General features: G+C 42.2%; 1 protein-coding gene across 4 annotated transcripts in view; it reads right to left on the bottom strand.

Annotated features, from left to right (window-relative positions):
• The window catches only part of LOC125172450 (BEN domain-containing protein 5), a 1,495,630-nt gene that overhangs the window by 333,462 nt on the left and 1,137,730 nt on the right, over positions 1-24,438 (bottom strand). For all 4 annotated transcript variants that reach the window (XM_047870552.1, XM_047870553.1, XM_047870551.1 and 1 more), the window contains one exon: positions 89-128. In XM_047870552.1, coding sequence (XP_047726508.1) covers positions 89-128 — 40 coding nt within the window. The remainder of the gene's footprint in view (positions 1-88; positions 129-24,438) is intronic.

Raw genomic sequence — 24,438 nt, 5'->3', positions numbered from 1 at the left:
GAAGGCAGGAATTGCACTTGGATAGGCAAACAGGCATCGCTTTGGGAAATAAGGGAAAAGCCAAAGCAGAACGGCTGCACCTACTCACCAGGGCTGGTGATTGTCAGGAGGTCAAGCTGCCGCTGTTGCTGCAAAAGAAAACATACTATGAGATCACTAAATTGAGCGAGAGCGAACTGTGCTTAGCAGCTTAGGGTGGACACACAAAAGGGATATTCAGATACACAGAGCAGGGTATAAAGGGGAGAATGTGGTGCTTGCTCACAATTCTGCAGAGAGGCATTGCACCCTAGAGACAAAGGGAATGGATGGCTTTTTTGTTCATCCTTGTACAGTCAGAGGTGAGAGGACTTAGAGGTCTTCCAGTCAAACCTATTTTATACCTAGGGAAAGGCCATGAGCTCATGTCCTCTGTACGAGATGCCCTTTGTTCATGCTAGCCCCACTGTTTAAGTATCTCATATCTTGGCAATCCTCTTTGCATGGGTCCCTACGTCACTGTCACCCTCCTCATATTCCTTTCTAACCAAGGTACTCCTGGGCTGGTTTATTTATTTAATTTGCTCAGCAATGCTATGACAATTTTAATTACTAATGATGAAACCATTTCTTTTCTAATTTTTTTTTTTTAACGTTTATTTATTTTTGGGACAGAGAGAGACAGAGCATGAATGGGGGAGGGGCAGAGAGAGAGGGAGACACAGAATTGGAAACAGGCTCCAGGCTCTGAGCCATCAGCCCAGAGCCTGACGCGGGGCTCGAACTCACGGACCGCGAGATCGTGACCTGGCTGAAGTCGGACGCTTAACCGACTGCGCCACCCAGGCGCCCCGAAACCATTTCTTTTCTAAATGAATCCTCATATCTTTGTAACATATAACAATCATAGCAAAAGTATCTGCCTGGTGCACTAGTCCATATGGGTGAGGCTGCTTATGTTTGTAGGCAATTGGCCCTGGCTACCCCAAGGGCTGAGGAGATCAATATCTCAGTAGGCTTGCCCCACATTACAGCATACCTACAGGAAAGCTCTGTCCTGAATTGGATGTCATGGGAACCTGAGGTTGGAGAAGTGGGTATTGGAGGCTGGGAGTGGGGCAGTGAGCAACTCTCTTAAAGACTTAAGCCAGGATTTCTTAGGCCCCAGATGACTTCTTTCTCTTTCCTACATTTGATTTTCCATAAATAGTCCCAGAAATCTGTATTTTTTTTCTCCAAAAGGGTACAAGCAAACAAGAACCATTGCTCTAGGCTACATCTCGTAGTGACTTCTGGTTACCCAGTATTTCTTCTAATAGATCCTTTGCCATATTTCATCTTACCTGCATTTCCCTATTTATTTTGTCTTTCTCCAAGAATGGGGAATGGCTTATTGAAATTCTGCTTAAGCAGAAATGAGAAGGCAGAAACATTTTTTGAGTGCCAACTATAGGCCAGGCACAGTACTGGGTGCTTTGATGTGTCATGTCTTTTCATACTCTTGGCAATCCTACAGGGTTTGTATTATACAGAGAAGTGGCATGAAATTCAGAGAGGAAAATTATCTTCCAAGAGCACCTCTTCATTAAATGGAAGGGCCCGGATTAGAATTTAGTCAGTTCTAATGCTGGCCTGAAAGCCCCAAATATGACAATGTACATAAATCATTATGATGGTGCCTGATACTTAATAGGTGCTCACCTAAAAGATATTCAGTACTGATGTTGTTGTTGTTACTATAGACCACATGACCCTTGGTTTATATAAGTTACCTCTTCCTTTTTCATAGAATTATGGATACTTGGAGCTCAAAAGTCACTGAGTTTGACCTGCTACCAGGTCAGAAATCCCTTCTGCAATGGCCCCACATTGCTTGTGTCATCCCTTTTCTTGATGGGGAGTTCATTACTTCTTATCAGTTGGATAGCTGTACTTTGAGCAGGGTTAAAAGCAGGTACTTTGAGCTGTGTCTAGCTGCCTCAGCCCATGACAAGACTTTGGACATCTGAAGATCTGTGTCTTCTCTCCAGTCTAAATATGCCTAGTCCCTGTGTCCTTTCCTCATAAGACATGGTCTCAAATCTCCTCGCCCTTATGGTCTCTCTCCTCCTCTGTTTGACTTTGATCTGTCCCAGTCAAAACCTCTTTAAGATCTCTGTACCCTTTACTTCAATGACTTCTCATGAGCCTGAAAGAAGTCCCTTAAGGACTTCTCAATCAACATCACTGTTTTCCTGCCAGTTCATAACTCATTCCAGGTGACATTTCCAAGCAAACAGTGCAACTCCAAGATGTCACTGACCTACATTGTGAACACACATCCTCACTCTGAAAAGAAACACACACCCACACACACAGGCTAGAAGGAATGCTGGAGCCAGACTGCCTTCCCTCCCAAACGCAGAACCAGGCCAGTGGCACAACTGGCTCAAGCTGCCATTGCCAAGGCCAACCTGTGTGGCTCAGCACTTCTCTCATGCTTGAGGAAAGAAAACAACGCGTCCTTCTATTTTTCTATAAGTTTGACTTTGTGATGACTGATGTTGGTGAAAGATTATTTATCTGAGAAGTGTCTATTTCCTAATTAAAGAGCTATCTGTAAATAGTGACTCTGTGTCCAGGGTCCAGTAGAGAAAAAGGGGAAGAAAATATGACAGGAGGCAGACAGACATGGGCTTGTGCCTTGGCTTCTCTGTGGGGTTTGGATAGTGTCCTCCATGTCTCTGGCCTCAAACTTCACGCCTGTAAAATGAAAGTGAGTGAAACACCTTCAGGGATAGGGAGTCAAGTACAACAAGGTGCCGTGCTTGTGGGCTCCCTCTTCTGGTGTAGAGACTTACCTGAGACTCCCTATGGCCAAAGCACTGAGGGCTAAAGAGCAGAGAGAGAATGTAAAAGGGACCACATCTCACTTCCCTCTCATATTGCAATTTTCAGTGTCTTTCTCACTAGTTGGAGAGCATCATAAGGGCTAGAAGATGTATTATTCAGTCCATGGTATATAGTAGCACTCAGTAAGCATTTGCTAAATTTAACTGAAGCATTCCTGGAATCCACATTATTCTTTTAACCCTCTCCCCATGCCTTTGATCATGCCATTCTCTCTGCCTAATCTTTCATGACCTTTGATCTTCATGGAAGTCCTCTCTTACTGCTCAAGACGTCCATGAGGTCTTCTTTGCATGCCAACTTCCAAACCTAACCCCCTTCTTTCCTTTCAACAGAATAGTCCACACATTGCTCTTCCAATGAATCTTGTGAAACCAACCTTTTGTATCATGCTCTGTTTTAACTGTCTGCTTCTTCTGTTTCAATCTCAGGAGGTCCTTACTCAAGGGTAAGACTGTCATTCCATCTCTCTATCTCCAGTGCCAGTGCAAAGGTCTGGAAGGAATGTTTTATGTCATATGGTTCAAATGATTCAACTATTCTGTCATTCCCTCTACCACAGCCCTGTTAGGTAAGAATTAATCAGCCTGGAAAGTAACCATGCCCCTTCCTCCACAGGGCTTTCCCTCTGCCACGCCTTTAGGCTTACTTTGCCTTTATGATTTTGTTCCTACCATCTTCGCAGACAGCAATACTGGCTATCCACTTCTTGTGGGAGACTTTCCTTCTTTTACTCTCACCCACAGGATCACTGGCTCTCTTAGACTCCAACAGCTCCTACTGTCTGTACTACTGCTGTGGTGATGAATTACATCTAACCTGGTGACAAGCCCACTTAACCTACAGTTCACAGACATATGTGTGCACCACCTAGTGGCCCAAGCAGGTAAGTGTAGGCTATTGTTTAACCTGTAGCTCTTAAGATAGGATTGCAAACTCTGCCTGTTCTACATGCAAATAAAAATGGAAAAAATAAAAATAAAAATTCTTGAAGTATACTTTCAAGAATCATTGTGCAGTGGGTTTTACCTAAGAAACTGGAATATTCAAATAATTCTCTCAAAGTCCTTCAAAAATAAAAGGAATGGAATGAAAGATAAATTTTTCATTACTAAATGGCCTGCCTAGTATCATCATTTGAGAGCGCCAGTGAAAACTGTATGGCATTTGTAAAATTAGGGCACCTGATTTGTGGAATTTCATCAATAATGTATAGTGAGTTATATATAGAAAGGGGTATGTTGGACATAAAGAATTACCAAATTATAATAAGTTACCAACTGAGAGAGATAAGGGTCTTCCATATGGAAAGGATATATGATCTAACCACTTGGATGGTAGAATATGCAATGTTAGCTGGAGGAAATGAAGTCAGCTAGCTGGGCAGCAGATTTGGTAGGTCGAGGGGGCTTGCTGGCTGAGAGCTGACCAGCTAAACCACCAGCCGACCATAAGCTACTGCCTCGGGAAGGCAAGGCCTTCTTCACATGCATGGTAGTGGTAGTGTGTGTGTGTGTGTGTGTGTGTGTGTGTGCATGCACACATGCGCGTGTGTGTGATGTGAGAAATGTGGAAGGAGAATGTTCCTTCTCAGGTGAAGGAATTCCATGCCTACACAGAGGGAAATGTGTCCCGTTGGGCCTGCATGGTATTCCGTGAACTTCTGGAGGAGTGTGGCATAAACTTAGAAGCTGATGTATAGACTCTGGACTGTGTATGAATCCTGAGTCCAGCCTTCCCTAGTAAAAGTGTTGCCTGTAGACATTCAGCAGAAACCCATTTCTATGCTTAACCACCATGTTGTAAATTCTGAGTCATGACTCAATAAAGTCCATGGGGGTTGGGGGTTCCAAGGTCAACAAGAACAATCTCAGCATTTGGTGCAAGCCAGGGATGGCCAGAGTATCTAGAGTGGATGCTTAAGGAATTGTCGACCAGCACACATGCTCTAAAAGTTATCTAAAAGTTATCTTTATTCTCCCATGCATACAGTCGAAGCTGTTTTGTTATCCCAATATCGTGTCACCTCTGGTCACAGATGATTGCCCCGAGGGTGGAAATATTGAAAGGTGAGTCAGTTAGAAACCTTCTCCAGGAATTTCAGACCTATTATGGGTTCTATTATTCTCAGTGAAAACTATTGTTGTCTCAAGTTGAAGAACCTATCTTCAAAAATTTTGTAATTATGGGGGAGCCTCGGTGGCTCAGTGGGTTAAGCATCCAGCTCTTGGTATCAGTTCAGGTCATGATCTCATGGCTTCATGGGTTCAAGCCCTGCATTGGGTTCTATGCTGGCAGCATGGAGCCTACTTGGGAGTCTCTCTCTCTGCCTCTCCCCCACTTGTGCTTTCTCCTCTCTCAAAATAAACAAATAAACTTAAAATTTTTTTTGTAAATATGAAAACAATATATGCTTATTTTTATCATTTTCCAAATTTTCAGAAAATTGAGAAAGTAAAAATTAACGAAATCCCATCACTGAAAGAGAGCCATGGTTAGCATTTTGGTGTACTTTCTTGTCATCTTTCTTGCTTGTGTTTAATTTAATGAGATCATATTTATATGTAATAAATGAAATACTTTTTAATTTAATGCAACATTATATTTTTTGTCCCAGGCTGAGTCTTTGTTTTGAAGTATAAAAGTGTAAGTCACATATATTTCTTGTGAAAATGAATATGTTTGCTCTTAAAACTGTGGTTTTGTTTCTAGCCCCTTTTTCAGGGAAGGTGACATTAATCAGCAAGATAATCAATAGAATACCAGCTGGTTACTTTGTTACAAGGAGGCAGTTTGAAAAGCCCAGCAACTGCAGCCTAGTGATGTAGTCAAAGTACTATGCATATGGGAGAGACTCTTCCAGGCAATATCCAATCTGGAAGATGTTCTTTTTTCATATCTGAAGCCCCTCTCACTGCAGTTACAGAAACTATTTTGTAGAAAGAGTTCCAGACTCCAAATGAGACAAAGGTGTGAATCCTAATTCTATCATTGCTGAGCAGTGTTATCCTAGGCATGCTACTTAAGCTAGCTGAAAATTAGGTACATCATCCATAAAGAGTGTAGACCAACTTCCAGGAGCCTAATAGGAAGGAGAAGGCGTGAGAAAGAGAAAGAATCACTCTGAACATGGGCAAGGGGGAGGAAGGATACCAGGTAGAGTGGGGAGCACTCTGGTTGACAGCCAGGATTTCTGAGTGCCAGCTCCAGTTCTGGTTGAGACTTTCGGCTTCTCACCATATGGCCTACCACAGCATCTTTTTTTTTTTTTTTAATTTTTTTTTTAACGTTTATTTATTTTTGAGATGGAGAGAGACAGAGCATGAACAGGGGAGGGGCAGAGAGAGAGGGAGACACAGAATCTGAAACAGGCTCCAGGCTCTGAGCTGTCAGCACAGAGCCCAATGCGGGGCTCGAACTCACGGACCACGAGATCATGACCTGAGCCGAAGTTGGACGCTTAACCGACCGAGCCACACAGGCGCCCCTGGCCTACCACAGCATCTTAACTGGCCTCCCTGCTTCAAGTCTGGTCTCTTCCATTCATCTACATTGCAGCTGCACCTGGAGTGAACTTTCTAGAATGCACAGCTTAAAACTCATCAGGCCTCCTGCAGGAAAAAGTGTAACCATTGAACTGTTATTGGACAAGTTCCGTAACCTGGCTCCTGCCTTCTAGCTCCTGTTCTCTCAGACTCTGAGCTCCAACCACTTCTATTTCCCCAAATTTGCTATGCTCTCCCCTTTAGGCTTTTGTACAATTCCCTCTTCTTGGAACAATAATCCTACACCCAACCTGCTTTGCCTGGCTAATTCTTACTTGTTACCCAGTTCTTTTTTTTTTTTTTTAAGTTTATTTTTATTTATTTTGAGAAAGTTCGAGAAAGATACAGCGAACAAGTGGGGGAGGGGCACAGAGAGAAGGAGACAGAATCCCAAGCGGGCTCCACATTGTTGGTGCAGAGCCCAATGTGGGGTTCAAACTCAGGAACCATGAGATCATGACCTGAGCCAAAATCAAGAGTCAGACGTTCAACTGATTGAACCACCCAGGTGCCTGCCCTATTTGTTACCCAGATCTTGACTCACATACCATGTCTTCTGTAAAGTCCATCTAGACCTGCCAAGGCTGGACGGATCTTGTCCTTATGCCCCTGACCTTCCCCATCAGAGCATCATCACGCTGCATTTCCCCAGCCTATTTACTCCTCTGTCCTCTCCCTTGGTTGTGTGAGCTCCCTGCTCCCTGAAGGCAGAGGCTGTGGCATCATTCCTTCTCTCCTCTCAGGCACTAGCCCAGTGTCTGACCAATAGATATTGTTCCATAAAGATCTGCTGATCACCTGTTACCAGAATGACAGCTAGACAGGGTCTTACTGCACAGGTCATCAGAAGAGGTCTTTAGTTTTGTCTGCCTCTCTCCCAGTAGACACACTCATACACTGGCCCCAGAATTTTTCTCAAAATTCTCTCTTTCTGCCTTGGGGACCTAGGGATTGGACCACAGACAATTTGGCCTTCTTCATCTGGATGGGTAATTATGAGACTATGGTTAAAAATGGACTTTTCATTTTGGTCACGAACTGCATTGCAATTACTTCTCAGAATGAGAAAGGGACGTGGTGTTCTGGGAGCTCGGGGCTGGTTTGATGTGTGGGGTTCTGCGTGGTAGAGGAGAATAGTCGCTGATTATGTGTTCTGTTTTGCTTTCTGTGTTTCGTGCAGAATAGCTATTTGGGGAAAAGTCAGTCTTTCATGGCATAGACTGGAGATGATTTAAACAAGAGCACCAGTGGCCCTGTGCATTCTCCTGTCACTCCATAAGCTGGCCATCCTGGAGAAGACCTGAGGATCAATGCCTTCCGAAAACAGGGGGCACAGGGGCACAGACACACATTTGGAATCAGGGCTCAGGCCTCTCCTTTTCCTGAGACCCCACTGCCCTGTTTAGTTCCTCCCCTCCCCAGCCATAGCCACATTCAAGGCATCTAGGGCTCTCACACCCCCTCCCTGCCCTGCCCCCTGGGCAAAACCTGCTCCCTAGAAAAGTATTTCACGTGCCGTTGGCCTCTCTCTAAACTCGCTGCTTCTGATCTCTTATTCCAGTCTAACATCTTCACTGGCTACAGGACTGATCATTCTAAAATTAAATTTCTCCTATCTTAGACTAATTTAATGATCCGCATTGTATTTCTGATAAAGAGTAGATATCTTAGCCTTGGCATTCGAGGAGGGTGTGAAAAATCTCCATGGGTTTTATGTGCTATTTGAAAAAATGGTTTTTAAGTTTTAATATAAACTTATATTTGGAAAGCAAGCAAAAAGTTACCTATTATTTTCAGACAATAAAAGTGGGCCTAATCACGTGCGTCAGTGTCATATATAGAAGATCAACTCTCACCTGCAAGGGAAGGAAGGAGCGGGGAGAGCCAGTCACCTCTGAGGAAAGGGAACATGGATTATGAAAGTTTGGAAACAACTGTCTCAAGGCCCTGAGTTCATGCCCACATACCACCAAAGTGGGACACCTGCCTTATATTTGCCTGACCATGCTGCCCGCCACTGCCTTCCCTGCTCCCTGACCCTGACCCTACCTCTTGTCCTTGACATGGCCTTCTTCCCACTTCTTATGCTAAACAACTTCTGTGCAACATGGCTTTCCCACATAGAGCTGTGCATTCACTCTTTGTCCCTTTATTGATTTATTTGTTAATTCAATAAATACCAATGGAGCGTCTACTCTGTGCCAAGCATGTTCCTGAGGTTAGGGCAAGAGCGAGACAGCCTCTGTCTTCAGAGATAGCTAATAGTGAAATGGAGAAGACAGACATATTAAGCAGATAATCATACAATATGAATTAATTTCAATTATAGTAAGTGCTCCAAAGAAAAATATGAGGTAAAGTACTATGACCAGGGTTCAAAGTATCCCTCAAGCCTCACCTGGCCCACTGGCTGATGCCTGAGTACCACCCTGAAGCATCCCCCAACCCTACCACCTTCTAGGGGAACCCTGGTGGGGGCTGAGGATCAGCCTCCCTTTGGGCACATACTCCCATCAGGATAATAAAAAATGCATTAGCCTTTTACTCAGGGAGAGAGTGAGTACCACTCAGGGTGGAAACAGAATCCCACAAGCAGGGGTTAAATTCAGCAGCAAGGAGAGTGGGGTGGCAGACAAAAGCTGGGGCTGCAGTGTGAGATTGCTTCAATAGATTTCGCTGAGTGGTTTCTGCTCCTGGAGCTTCCTGTTATTGGAAAAGCCAGGCATGCAAGTGGCTTTCATCCCCAGGGCAGCTTAAAGGAGCATCTTATTTCAGCCTCTGGCACATGCACAAGGCAGGGCCAGTGGAAATGGAGAGGAGCATATGAAACTGCAAAGCATTTTGGAAGTAGGATTAATAGCAGTGATGGCTGTAGCTGCTGCCATTTGCTGAGCACTTACTACGTGCCAACGCTCACCGCCTTCTGAGCCAGGAACTGTTACCCTGTTTTTCCAAATGAAGAAGCTGAGGGTCAGGAAGTTAGGTTACTTGCTCAAGCTCCCAGCTGCTAAGTGGAAGAGCCTAGATTCAAATGGATACTGTTGACCTCTAAAGCTTGTGCTTGGTTAGTTGTGAGAGCAGTTAGTCGTGAGAAATGAGGAAAAATCTCAGCTGACTCCCAGGTTTGTAGGCAGGGGAACAGTACGAGAGCTGTGCTGGGTGAGGCGGTACAACTGGAACAGTCTCTACCTGGGGACTGGTAGAAGCTACCCCTGAAGTGGGAGTGACCTTCTGTACTTTTCCTTCATTGCGTTCACAGTTTGAAATTCTACATTTACCTGTGTTTATTATTTGATGAATATCATTCCCATGACAATCTAGGCTCCATGACAGAAAGTACAGGGCTTAGCTCTCCTGGCAGAGTGGACTCTGTCTAAATATGTGCTCAAAGATTGCCTATGGAAGGGCAGATCTGGTTTTTAAAGAGGGCTGCACAAACAGCTGAAACTCTTATGCCTGCTGTAGGGAAATGACACACATCTCATCCTACAACCCCAAACAGTCACATGGGGGCTTGTGCTAAAGGACTTCACTTCCCCAGCTCTGAAGGAAAGAACCATGCATCAAGAAACAGCAAGAGGAAGGCTGTTCCAGTCATGACTCAGAAGATTCCTTGCCAGGACAGATTGTTTCTTCCCTACCCTCTGCTCCAGCGATATGGGGCCATGTGGGGACCTGCAAGAACAGACGTGGTGTCTAAACTGATGGTGCAGCTCAAGGCTGGAGAGGATGTATGCATAGCTGATAAATCCCGCCCCCCCTCCACACAGTGCACCCATGGACCTCACGCCCTCCAGGCATCGATTTAATAGTGTCTCTCATTACAATTAGGTGTTTACATACTAGTCTTTTTTTTCCTCCCCATCTCTGCTTCCCCTCTCTCCATCTCTTACCCACTGTCTTCTCCTCCAAGGTCAGGAGCTGCTTATTTCTCATATCTCTGTATTCTCCCCTGCTCTCTGATAGGACCTCAGGAAGTCTGTTGCAGATGTAACATTTTAGCTTATTACCAGAGCAAGTTACATGATTAGAAATTCTCTTTCTTCATATGTTTTGAGTCAGTCACAACTTTCTTTTACTTTCTTTTTAAACTTGAGAGTTTAAAAGATAAGCCTTTGAAGCCTTCCATTTATATTTTAAAGCTGTGATTATTCTTCGCATTCTTAAGGACACCAGGATGCAGCACAAGTGAGGCTAACTTGTAACACAGCCTCTGGGGTGTCAGAGAAAGGAACTTTGGAAATCACCTAGACCAACTACCTTATTTCAAACAAAAGTAGACTAAGTCCTACTTAGAGGGAAAGGGAGCAGCTTGAGGCCACCTGCCACATTGTTCTGTACTGTTCCCTTGCATGCCTCCTTCGGTAGAATGAAAAAAGGGATCTATGTCTATATCTTAGTGCCCAGAAAAGCACAGATGCCTAGAAAAAACCTGTTAAGGAAAGCAAGCGAGTGGGGCAGGGGAGTGGAGTTAGGGGAGGATTTTGTTAGGAATTTATTCTGAGTTCCAATGTCATATTGTTTACTTGCTTGAACTGGTTCTAATTGAGGAGTTATCAATAGGATCTCCTTTAATAGGTGGTAACTGAAATGGTCCCAAACTATAAAAGCTATTTTACTTTTCATTGGGAAAGTAGGGCCAACTTTTAAGAAAAAATAGGAGAGGAGTCTGGACTAGCCACAAGGCCCTGGCTACCCTCTGTCTCTGGGAGCTAATGAGTCTGTTTATGCTTGACATTTAGTTCATAAGACTATTGGGTATCTCCTGGAAACAGTAATTGTTTGTTCTTTACATATTTGGTTATTTAATATATAACACTCTTTCCAAAAAAGAATTTGAAGAAGCTTACAATGAAAGAATGCAATGAAATGAAAAACATGTAACTAAAGTCATGGCGAAAAAGAAAAATAAGAACAGAATGGTGCTATGTATGAGGTCATGACTCACAATTTATATCCTAAGATACTCTGTTCACTTGCTAGAGGTGGAGTCTGCATTTGGCTCTCAGCTTTTTAGCAATCTAGGCATAATGGAAAACTCTGTTGCAAAATACCCAGCGTCCTAAGAGAAAAGCAAAAACAAGCAAATCAAAACCCCAAATAAAACAGTTGAATTATAGGGGTGCCTGGGTGGCTCAGTCGGTTGAGTGTGCGACTTTGGCTCAGGTTATGATCTCACAGTTCATGAGTTCAAGCTCCGCGTCAGGCTCTGTGCTGACAGCTCCGAGCCTGAAGCCTGCTTCAGATTCTGTGTCTCCCTCTCTCTCTGCCCCTCCCACCCCCCACACTCTGTATCTCTCTTTCTCTCTCTCTCAAAAATAAATAAACATTAAAAATATATTTAAAAATAAAACAGTTGAATTATAGAATCTACCTTTCCTGACCTGAGGTCTGAGGGAAATCTTTCCTTAGGGTCTTCAGAAAGACTGTTTTGAGGTCTAGTGGGTGATAGGATTTGGACAGGTCATGCAGTGACATACCAGCAGAGTTGTATTTGGAATCAGCAGACCTGACTCCCAGGATGCTTTCTGAATAAGGTCTTTGGAGCACAGACATACGTGAAATGTGGTGGTTGTGAGACTCCTGGGGCCATAATAGGAAGCCATGCCTTTATGCCATGGATAATAGCAAAAGATAGGCTATGAGTACAAATCCTAGCTCATACACTCATGAGCGGTATAGCCCTTGAGCAAATTACATAACCTGTCTCTTGTTTCCACATCTCTAAAATGGGGATAAAAAGAGTCTTTAAACTAGAATATAGTTTCATTCAGATTTTTTATGTTACAACAAACATTATTATATTATGGGATATAATATGAAATCCACATTTCTTTTAAAGATAAAACACAAGACTCAATAAAACATTAAAATTTCAGATTTTTGAGAGTATCAAGGTCACTCTCCCCTACTTAGGTAGAAGAATTTGGAGGATCTGACTTCCAAAATCTTATCACACTCAAGTTAAGTGTTCAGTAAAGTCCTTTTGTTCTCATTCTTCCTCAGGTTTAGCAAGTGGGCAAAGGAGTTTACGGCATTTGGCACAGAACCATGGTAAGGACCGACTGAAATCAACTAGTGGATCAGAAACACTCGGAAGCCAGAAGATAGGTGTTCTGGCCCCAGCTTTGTCACTTACTTACTATATGAGCCAATAATTTGCCTTCTCTGAACCTGTCTCTACCACATATTGGCTAAATGACCACAGGAAAGTTAGTAAAATACTCTGAAATGGGTTTGGCAACGAACCTACTAGTAAAGCACTTAGCCTAATACTTAACATAAAACCTCTGAATGCATCGAACATAGTTTGGTAAGACTTATTTTTAATTCCAAGAATCCTTGCTTGGAAAGCCTTTCCTCCCCCTTTTCTCTATGACTTTTCTCTTATATCATCACCTCCTCCTCCCCTCCTAGGCTGGGTTAGGTGCCTCTTTAAGGCCCCTCAGCACCTTGTGCTACCCTTGGCCACAGACACTATCACTGTGGGTTGCAATTATCTGTGAGTCATCAGGCTGTGAGCTCTTGTGGGCACGGATGCTGTGTGATTCAGATCGGTATCTCCAGCTCCTACCACTGTACTTGGCACAGAGCAGGCCCTCAGTCATGTTTGCTGAATTGCATGAAACTGTGGAGTTCCTGTGAAAAATACCATGACATTCAGAATAAAACTCTGGCACTGAAAGTAAGGCAACATTAATCTGTGTTCCTGCCCAGCCAGAGTAATGCCTCTGCACGATGTCAGAGTTATATATACTGCAGGAAGTAAAAGTGCCAGGCCATAAAAGTCTATTTTCTGCATTTGACTGGCTCTTGTGGAAGCTCCATTCCATGCTGATTGACCGCGACTTTCCATAAGAAATTGCCAGCTTGATTGTGGGGAAAGGATCCAGATCTAATTGTTCTTTGTAAGCCTGGGACAGAAGGTATTGTTGTTTGAGAAATGGAACTGTCTAAATTAATTTTCCTGAAACAAACATCTTTGCCAAATAAAAGCAATGCATAATAACAACCCATAATTAAAAGCAAAATGATACCTTTTGTTACGTGGGGAAAGCAAATGTGTTCACCACAAAAAAAGACCAAAATGTTTTTTTCTTGGAACTCCAGGGACACATCTTAAAGTCTGATGAGAGGGTGTGTGTGTGTGTGTGCGCGCGTATGTGTGTGTGTCTTGTGTTGTGTTTAGAAGTAAAGTGGGATGGGGGAGATGTCTCTTTCTCTTTTTTTTTTCTTTTCTTTTGCTTTTGAAAAACAAACATCGTTCATTTCTGCTTTCTGAACAATGGAGACAGAATAGTCTTAAATCCCATTATACTTTAAACAGACAGGAATTAGGAAAGTGAGGAGAATTAACATTTATTGAACTGCCCTTATTTTCCCTTGTTAAATTTTCCTAACCTTTTTTTAAATTTATTTCAACTTTTTTGATATGTGTGTGCATACATGTGTGTATACCTTTGTAATGATAAATCCTTTCTAGAAAAAACTTAAGACATAAAAGCCCATAATTGAACATCTATATAACAGGTGCCTTATTTAATGTTTACTCTTTTTTCCTCCTAGCACTCTTATAATGCAGGTATTTAACCCTCATTTCAGAGATTAGGAAACTGACACTCAAAAAGGTTAAGTAGGGGTACTTGGGTGGCTCAGTCGGTTAAGCATCCAACTCTTGATTTCAGTTCATGTCATGATCTCACAGTTCATGAGATCGAGCCCCACGATGGGCTGTGTGCTGACAGCGCTAACCTGCTTAGGATTCTCTTACTCCTTCTCTTTCTGCCTCTCTCCTGCTCATGCTCTCTCTCAAAATAAATAAACTTAAAAAAATGGTTAAATAGATTGCCTAGTCACATAGCTAGTATGTAATGGAGCTAAGATTTAAGCTGAACTCCTGACTATAAAGCCCATGTTCCTAAAAATATTCTTTCCATAGTATATAGTATTATTAAATAATAATATTTATGATATCAAAATAAAGAGAAAAATACACACAGAAATCTTAATGATTCAACAACCATTTCCATGTTTTCCATGCTGTTTTCCTGTCCTTGTCTAAGTAGCTGTGCTCGTACTACAAGAGTAATAATTATATACAGAAAACAAAGATGCAGTCATGGCATAAATATGATTTTGCTACTTTCTGTATTCTTTTTTTTACCAATGTATAATTGATGCACTATATTGCATCACTTTCAGATGTACAACAGAGATTTGACATGTGTGTACACTGTGAAATGATCACCACAGTAACTCTAGTTAGCATTTGTTACCATAAAAAGTTAATACAATATTATTGACTGTATTCCCAATGCTAAACATTACATCCCTATGACTTAATTATTTTATAACTGGAATTTTGTAGTTCTTCATCTCTTTCACTCATTTTGTACACTCCCCCACCTTGACCTCTTCTCTCTGGCAGCTACCAGACTGTCCTCTGTATCTATGAGTCTGGGTTTTGCTCTTTTTTGCTTCTTAGATTCCACATATGCATGATATCACGTGCTATTTGTCTTTTTCTGTCTAACTTACTTCACTTGCATAATACCCTGAGAGCCCATCCATGCTATTGCAAATGGTAAGATTTCATTCTTTGTGATGGCTGAGTAGTTTTCCATTGTATTTCAGAAAGAAATAGAACATCTGAACAGACCTATTACTACTAATGAAATTGAGTCAGTAGTCCAAAATCACCCAACAAATTAAAGTCTTAGAAGATTGTAAGTTTCTAGGAATTTACCCATTTCTTCTAGGTTTATTGGCATATAACTGTTCACAGTAGCCTCTTATCATCCTTTATACTTTTAACTCTCCTTTTTCATTTCTGATTTTATTTATTTGAGCCTTCCTTCTATTTTTCTTGGTGAGTCTAGCTAAAGGTTTGTCAGTTTTGCTTACCATTTCAAAGAACCATCTCTTAATTTCATTGATCTTTTTTCTATTGTCTTTTTAGTCTCTATTTATTTTCACTCTGATCTTTATTATTTCCTTCCTTCTACTAACTTTGGGCATTGTTTGTTCTTGTTTTCCTAGTCCCTTAGGTGTAAAATTAAATTGGTTAAGATTTCTCTTTTTATTTGAGGTAGGCCTGAATTTCCATGCATTTCCCTCTTAGACCCACTTTTGCTGCATCACACAGATTTTGGTATGTTGTATTTCTGTTTTCATTTGCCTTTAGGTACTTTTGATTTCTCCCAGTAGATGGTAAGTAAATTGTTATTTAATCTCCATGTAGTTGCAGTTTTTCCAGTTTTCTTCTTGTAATTACTTCTGGTTTCATACTGCTGTGGTTGGAAAAGAAGCTTGATATAATTTCAGTCTTCTTGAATTCACCAAGACTAGTTTTGTGGACTAACATGTGATCTATCCTGAAAAAAGTTTCATGTGCACTTGAGAAGACATGTATTCTGCTATTTTTAGATGGAATGGTCTGTATATATCTATTAAGTTCATCTGGTCTAATGTGTTAAGGCTGATGTTTCCTTATTGATTTTCTGTTTGGATAATCTATGTACTGATGTAAGTGGGTTGTTAAAATCCCATAGTATTGTTGTATTGCTGTCAAATTCTCCCTTTAGATATGTTAATATTTGCCTTATATTTTTTGGTACTCCTATGTTGACTGTATATATATTTATAAATGTTATATCTTCTTGCCAGAATGACCACTTTATCATTATGTAGTGCCCTTCTTTGCCTTTTGTTACAGTTTTGCCATAAAGTCTCTTTTGTCTGGTATGAATATAGCTATATCAGCTTTCAAAATGAGTGTTGGGGGCACCAACCTCCCCATGCAATTGAAAATCCATGTATAACTTTTATTTCTCCAAAAACCTAACTACTAATAGCCTACTATTGACCAGAAGTCTTATGGATAACATAAATAGTTGCTTACCACATATTTTATATGTTGTATGTATTATATACTGTATTCTCACAATAAAGTAAGCTAGAGAAAGAACAAGTTATTAAGAAATCATACAAAAGAGAACATACATTTATGATATTGCACTGCATTTATATAAAAAAACCCTCTAGTTATAGGTGGGCCTATACAGTCCAAACCCATGTTGTTAAAGGATCAATTGTATATAGAGCCCTGTGGGCCCACAATCATAATCTCTGTTGGTCTCTAGACCAGGAGATCTGGAGGTATTCCCTGGGCAACACTTGCAAAACTTGGGGCTCCAGATGAATGTATAATCTCCTTTGTGAAAGGTACCCTTAAGCTGACGCAACACCAGTCTGGCACACAAGGATGGTGTTTCCCTGCTTACATTCTTTAGGAGTGCCTCCTTAGCCTCTAGATATGTGGGAAACCTGAAGCCTATCCCTTAGGCTGAAGCTCCAGGCCAAGACAAAAAGGCCTTTTTCACAGGAAGACTGGTGTTTCGTTTCATTCTGCTGTCTGTTCAGTGCTCTGGGGGTGGTAGCCTGACAATAACTGTCTTTTTGACTGTTACATTCTAATGGAGTTCAGAAATGCCAGCCCCTGTGGCCACCTGAGCCAGGCGATCAAGGGACATCTCCTGGGTGGTCTGCCTGCACTCACTGGCTTTAGATAGGCAGCTAGAGAGTGTTGGGGGCAGGGCATACATGCTGGCTTCAGAAAGGCAGTGGGAAGATGTCTTGACTATGTGTGCCCATGGGCTTCAGGAGAACAGTGGGATAGTGCCCTGCCTTCCCTCTTGCTGGCTTTAGGCTGGGAACAGGGAATGCTGCAACCCCTTGTGCTTGCCAGCCTCAGCCAGCGACTAGGCAAGTGTTACCATCACCGTGTTCCCTGATTTGCACTAGGGAGCAGAAAAATGCCACCTTGTGCACTGGCCTGCCCCAGCCGGGTGGCAGGGAAGTGCTGCAGCCACCTGCACTCTCTCCAGCTTCAGCAAGGAAGCAGGACAGCCCGAGGCTGCTTGCCCCTGCCTGTCTTAGCAAGGCAGTAAGAGGATGCTGCATTCAAGCTCACCCATCAGTGCAAGCAGGATAGGTGAAGAATGCAAAACGTATCCACCAATACCTCCATCTCCCGGACACTTTCACCTGTCTGCTGCCCCTCCAGCAGATGCTTTTAGATTAGCAAATGCATCTCCTTCACATATAGTCTAGGTGCTTTGCAAACTATTGTTTTTTGCTGGGTCATGGTGTGAGTGAGACTGTGCATAAGGCCTTTAAAAGGGGAATCTCAGTTTCCTATAGCACTTTGAGTCCCTTGGACGTTGGTTTTCTAAGCCAGACGTTTTGGGGGCTAGTCTCTCTGGTGCAGATCCCAGGAGTTAGGATGCCTGATATAGAGCACCAATCCCTTGCTCCTCCTCCTCCAAGAGAAACACCAGACTGGTGAGAACCCTATTGCCATGCAGGGGTGAGGTGTTTTGTTTTGTTTTGTTTTTTCCCAGTCTGTTTCTCTGCATTTCCTACCTGTCCAGATGTGATCTTTTTATCTTTTTTTGGAAAAAAGCAGTTTATCTATTTTTCAGATCTTTTTCAGAGGGAAATGGACTATGTAGCTGTAGATTTGGTGCGTACGTGGGAGGAGGTGAGTTCACGATCTTCCTATGCCACCAACTTGCAGAAGTCTCTACTTTCTGTGTTCTGTTATTTTTAGTTTACATTAGATCATAAGAAGTTTTCCAACAGTATTACACAATCATTGTAAACATTATTTTAATGACTTCGTAATGTTCTATTTAGTAAAAGTGCATAGTTTACTTAAATATAGGACATTTAGGCTATTAGTATTTTCTTATTATAAATGACATTATGATAAACATCTTCCTGAATACAATTTTTTCCTTCATTTGGATTAGATTATCTCTCTGGGATGAATACCCAAGAGTGGAATTATTGGGTCAGAAAGTATGTACCTTTTTATTACTCTTGATACATATTGCCGAATTGCTTTCCAGTTGGATCATTCCAACTTACACTCCCATGAATAGTGTGTGAGATAAAGATTTTACTGTAGCTTTGCCAGCATGGGGGATTATAACTGAAAACATTTTTTATTAGTGTAATCATATGGTATCTGACTGTTATTTTAATTGTTTTTTTTTTAAAGATGATTCAGTGGGTTTGAATTTTTTTTTCATTATCTTGTTCATTCATTGTATTTCCTACAGTGAGAGTTGACTTTTCACATTTATCTGTCTAGCATTAAGGTTTTAGTTCTGTTTGCACTTTAAATTCTCGGGGAATAACCACCTCTCTTGTTCTTGGTTCATCAACTTTGATGCCACTGGAAATACCCTCTTGGGTCTGATTTGGCACCAAAGAAAATGCTTTCCCTAAAACAACATCCAGTAAAGATGGATCCCAGTGAAACTTTGAAATACATATCTAGATAGTGTTAGTATAGGCTCACAAGATTTAAGGATGCTCTGAGTTCTTCCTTCGTTTCTTTAATTCCCTTTTAAGGATTGATGATGGCATTCATCTCTGAGCATGAAGAGCTCTGGAGCAGATCATGGAGACTGACTGGGCCACTGTATAAGAGTTTTTCCCATGATACCTGTAGATTTCTCACTTCTAAGATTCTGTAGAGGAGAAGTTAATCCAAAGGCCTTCTTCTTGGGAAGAAGTATTCTCCTCACCTTCAGAGAAAGCCAAGCAGGATCTCCCATGAGGTCTTAAAGAAGGAAAGCCATGCTGATTTTCCCCATCTGGCCAAATGGAGTTCTCTCAGAACACAGGCTGAGGTGCCACACTGGGGCTTACCAGTTTCAAGTATTTTTTTTATTGTGTTTTGTGGATTTTTTTTTTTTTTAGTAGTTATTGTCCTCTGTGGGTGTTTTCTTCCAAGAACTTGAGGGAAAGATGCTTTAGGTTAGAATTCAGGTGTTTAGAACCCCGAGTAATAGTCTACTCTCTGTCTATAAATATCATTGGCCTCCTCATTTGATGCTTCCAGAGGACAGCAATAGATGCATATTGTTTAACACCTATTGTACACAGAGCTCTGTGTTAAGCCTTGGTCCAGGATGGGCAGCAGGCATCGATAAGCACTTACCTGACCTGGTATGTTGTTTATATTGGCTCTCTTAAGCCCTAGGTTGGTTTCATAATGCTATTTTATAGATGAAGAAACTGAGATTCAGAAATGCAAAGGAATCTATCCATGATCATAGTTATGAGTTGGTCTCCCTGCTTTTAGTTTCTCTTCTCTCAGCCCATTCTCTACCTTGCAGCCAGAGTGAAATTTCAAAAATGCAAATCTGACATGATGCTCCCTTCTTTCAAATCCCCCATTGACAAAATAATCATGTCTAAACTATCTAACATGATCACTCTGCCCCTGCCAGCCTCTGTAGCCTCCACACTTGCCACCATTCCCTTCATAGTACAGAATCCAGCCAGGCTGATCACCTTTAGTCCCTCTATACCACACTTTGCTCTTGCCTCCATATCCTCTTATATGCTGTTCCCTGTGTCTGCCACATCCTTCCTATCATAATCTTTCTTTGGTTAGCTACATTCCACTCCTTTTTCAAACCTCAGTTTACAGGTTACTTCCATCATTAAGCCTTATCTGACCAGCCCCACCCCCTCCATCGGTTTAGATGCCATCCTTCTGTGTTTGTACTCCCTCTACCATAGCTCCTTACTTACCATCCTGTAATCGTCTATTTTCTCGTTCAACTGTGAACAACTTGAAGGCAAAAGGTGTATCTCATTCATCATTGTAGCCCCAGCATTTAATCATAGTGCATAGCACTAGGTAGATGCTTGCTGTAGACTGAATGTCTGTGTCCCTCCCGAATTCATATATTGAAAACTAATCCCCAATATGATGGTATTTGGAGGTGGGGCTTTTGGGAGGTGATTTGGGCTCTGCCCTCAAGAATGGGATTGATCTCCTTATAAAAGAGACCACAGAGAGATGTGTCACCCCTTTTGCCATGTGAAGTGATAGCAAGATGATCATTTATGAACAAGGAAATGGGCTCTCACCAGACACTGAACCTGCCAATGCCTTGATATTGGACTTCCAGCTTCCAGAACTGTGAGAGATAAATTTCTGTTGTTTATAAGCTGGCCAGTCTATGGTATTTTTGTTATAGCAGCCTGAAGAGACTAACACAGTGCCCAATAAATAAACTTGAATAAACTAATGAGTGGCAAACAGACGGTGATCTAAGAAGTCAGGAGTTTTTCAACTATTCTTTTTTTGTAGTTACTTTAAGTTGCTAGATGGTCTTGTCTGGTACTCATTGTTTGACTGGTGGAATAAACAATAAAAAGAAGTTCTGATCACCAATAAACAAAGAGGCAGACATTACTTGTAGTTGGTCAAGCCTTTGTGGTCCCAGCTGTGGTCCCCAGAGGGCGGTCCCGCTCCAGGCCACCTACTCCAGCAGCATTCTGTTCAGGACCAAGTACTGCAATCACACCCTGGTTTGACTCTTACTCCTGCCTTTTTCTAGCTCTAGCTTTTCAAGAGCTACTACTGAGCGAATGCCTACCATGTGCCAAGTACTTACTTCATGTTTTATTTCCCTGAATTCAAATCTCTAATTCTTGTTAACAAATCTGAAATGTAGGCATCACCCTTCTTATATCAATGAGGAAACCGAAGAGCTTCAGTTATTTTTTCTAGCAGCATAGCTACAGTTCTAGTCTAGGGATTTGAACCCAAATCTCACAGGTTTCAGAGTCCGTGTTCTTTTTCATTATATTATACTTCCCTGCTTCCATCAGCCTTCTAGTTATGAGCACACAGTAGGTGAATAAGAAAATATAATGAACTATTTGCATTCTTCTTATAAAGTGTTACAATTTCTCTAAATCAAACCTTTTCTTCCCTGAGCCAGCTCCTGTATGTGGGCAGATGGCAGATGGTGACAACTGTCCACTGCCTCTCTGAATATCGTGTTTGTATCCTATTCAAAAACACATTTATAAAGACATGTCTGCGGATATAGATGGAGCAGAGAATAGAGGACATGCTTTTCTTCATTTGCCTATTATGTCCCTAAATGTGTCAATATTTTTTCTCTGCAAGTAGAACACTACATTGGATCCCCTCTTGTCTCTGCTTCAATGGCTTTGTAATTACCCAGCAAGCAAGAATTCGGCAGCTGGCCCCCTAGGGAGAGAGAGCATCGGCTCCAGTACTTACATCAGTTGAAAGAAGAAAGAGCTCCTTGTGCTGAGATGGGTGTATATGTGGCTTTTTTAACCAGGTGGGGTGTGTGTGTGTGTGTGTGTGTGTGTGGTGTATATGTAGAAAGAGTGAGAGAGAGAGAGGGAGTGAAAGCAAGGGCAAGAAAGTGAACTTGAGAGATTGAGAGATTAAAAAAAAAACAGGGGAAGAGAAAGTAAGAATAAAGACCCAGCTTTCTGAAGCTCACCTGAGTGCTGGAAGGCCCTTAGAGATTGTCTCATTCAAGGTCAGCCAACTGCAGGCCTCTGGCCAAATTTGCCCTGATGCCCATTTCTGTTTGGCCCACAGCTAAAAAGTGTTTATGTATTTTTAAATGACTGAAAACATATAAAAGGGAAATTATTTTGTGATGTGAAAATTATATGAAATTCAAATTTCAGTGTCCATAAATAAAGTTTTATGGGAACACAACCATACTCATTTGTTTATACTCTATGACTGCTTTTGTGCTCTAAAGGCAGAGCTGAGTAGCTGTGACAGAGAGTGGTTGGCTTGCAAAGCCTAAAATATTGACTCTATTGTTCTTTATAGAAGAGGTTTGCCAATTTCCTAATCTAGTACAAACTTTATACCCAACAACCATCTTGAAGGCAGAGGTTTTATGCATGTGATTCAAATCTGTATCCCTGGTGCCCGGCGAAGGGCCTAGCCCTAAGGCTGGCTACATAGTTTGTGGGGCTCAGTACAAAATGAAAATGCAGAGCCCCTTATTCAAAAATCAGGATTAAAAGGATTAAAATGTCATTAAAGGCACTAAGATACAAAGAGCCTTTTCCTTTCTTCTGCTCCTTGTCTCTAGACTTGTTATGGTATTTTTTATTTGCTATTTAATGTTGTGATGCTTTAGGCATAGAGATAACTGTGGGATGAGTACAGACCATCATGAGTGTCCAGGGGCTCCACCCTGACACATAAGTGTGCATGACCCATGGGCTGCTGGAATCCCTTATATTCCCCCATTACCCTCTACAACTGCCAGCTGGGGATAGAAAGAATGAGGAGCACATTTCCCATGGGCAAACTGCTCTAATCCACTAGAGATGACAACCCCCAAGGGTATTGCAGTTCTCACACTGGGATAGGCTAGGTACTTGGATGGGGTGGGCAGGAGGCTTGCCCCTACTAAGCCATCTACTGAACATAAGCTGGCACTGCCATCTTGGGAAGGGGAAGGTTGGATGGGGCCCAGACCTCTAGAAGGAGAGGGAGAGGATGGTCAAGAACCTGGCCTGAACCTGAAAGTGGTAGGAGGCAGTACTATGCAGGAGCCCAGGCTCTAAGCTGCTGGTGCATGCTTTATTGTCTCACCAGATTTTGCTTGTAAAATACAAATTCAAAGATAAAATGAATAAGAGTTTTAATATGGCAACCACAGAGCATGAAACACCAAGTGCTTCTGAGTGTGGGGCCCTATGATACTATGCTAGTCACACACCTGGAAGCTGGTCCTGCTGATTGCACACTAAGGACTGAAGGACAGTTGCTTTATGAATAGCTTTGGATGAGACAGTGCGCCACGGTGGAAAAGTACCTGGATGCCCAGCTCTACCACTTCCTAACTCGGAAGCATTGTTTTCCCCCTGTAAAATGTGTATCCTTTAAGGGTTCAAGTGTAATACTGGGCGATAACAATGCTCCCAAGCTTGTTGTTAGCCTCACACTTCTCTGGGAGCATCCTTGGGAAGCTCAGTCAGCCAAAGTCTTCCTGGCACTACAATATTAGCTTCATTCTCATTACCCATTTCCAAAATATTCAGAGAGGTTTCTGGATGGTGAGAGAAATTAACCTATGCACCATTAGCTCCCATCAAAGCCAGTAGATGAATGTGAGACGCCACAAGAGTGCTGTGGGTTCCCAGAGATGAAAGCAGTTAAATCCAAGAGGGGCATCATGGAGCATTTCTTGAGGAGAAGGCCTTAGACTGTTTGTTGTAGGGTGGGATTTCTTTAGATGGGGAAGAAGGAAAAGAAGTTTAGGGGTTCAGGTAGAGGCTCCTACACAAGTCAAGGCTCAGGGATGGGAAAGCATGTGTGCACCTAGGAAGTGGTGAATACTCCAGTATAACTGGAGCACAGAGTACAGAGAGGGATGTATGGGAGATGGTTCTGAAAGGCTTAAGGGTGTATTAGAGTCTGCTCTGCCCTACTTAGCAGTTTGCATTTAATTCTTGAGGCCACTGAAAGCCACTAAAGAGTTCGGTGATAGAGAGAGACAACTTGCTAATGTGTGCCCTTGGCCATGAGTGTACCTGTTTATAGAGAGTGAGAATGGCTCAGGACTGCCTATCCCCACTGGAGAGGCAAGCACAAGACAGGGGAGAAGGAAATAATGTCCACAGAGATTCTATCATGGACTGAATCTATGTTGAACTTTACATCATATTATAACTACCCCCTGTTATAGGAAACTAAGGCTCAAAGAGCTTAGGATTCTCTCCAAAGATCACATAGTTAGCAAGGATGCAGAGTCAGCAACTAGCCCTGGGTTTACACCTAACACCATGGTCCAATCCCTTACTGATGCTCTACTCTGCTTTTCAAGAATTCGAAGCAAGTATCCCAGAGTTACCCATTTGCCACGGGATAAACCACAGGCCTTATTTAGAAGCTCTTCCTGAACGTTCAGGTATAAGCTACCTTTTCCTTTCATTTTGCCCCAATTGACCCTGATTATGTGTTGAAATTCCCAGTATCTGAGACTGTGGGCTCCTCGAGGGCCTCTCTTCTCTATGTGTTTCCTGTGTCTAGCACAGGGCCTGGTACAAAGTAGATAATCAGTCCTGGTTTGCAGAATGAGTGAGCAAATTAAAGAGCAGACCAATCCATTAATTAAAGACCTGCTAATTCATCTTGGAGTCC

This window comes from Prionailurus viverrinus, chromosome C1, assembly GCF_022837055.1.
Source record: "Prionailurus viverrinus isolate Anna chromosome C1, UM_Priviv_1.0, whole genome shotgun sequence".
Taxonomy (NCBI): domain Eukaryota; kingdom Metazoa; phylum Chordata; class Mammalia; order Carnivora; family Felidae; genus Prionailurus; species Prionailurus viverrinus.
This window is presented reverse-complemented; position numbering and strand designations above follow the sequence as displayed.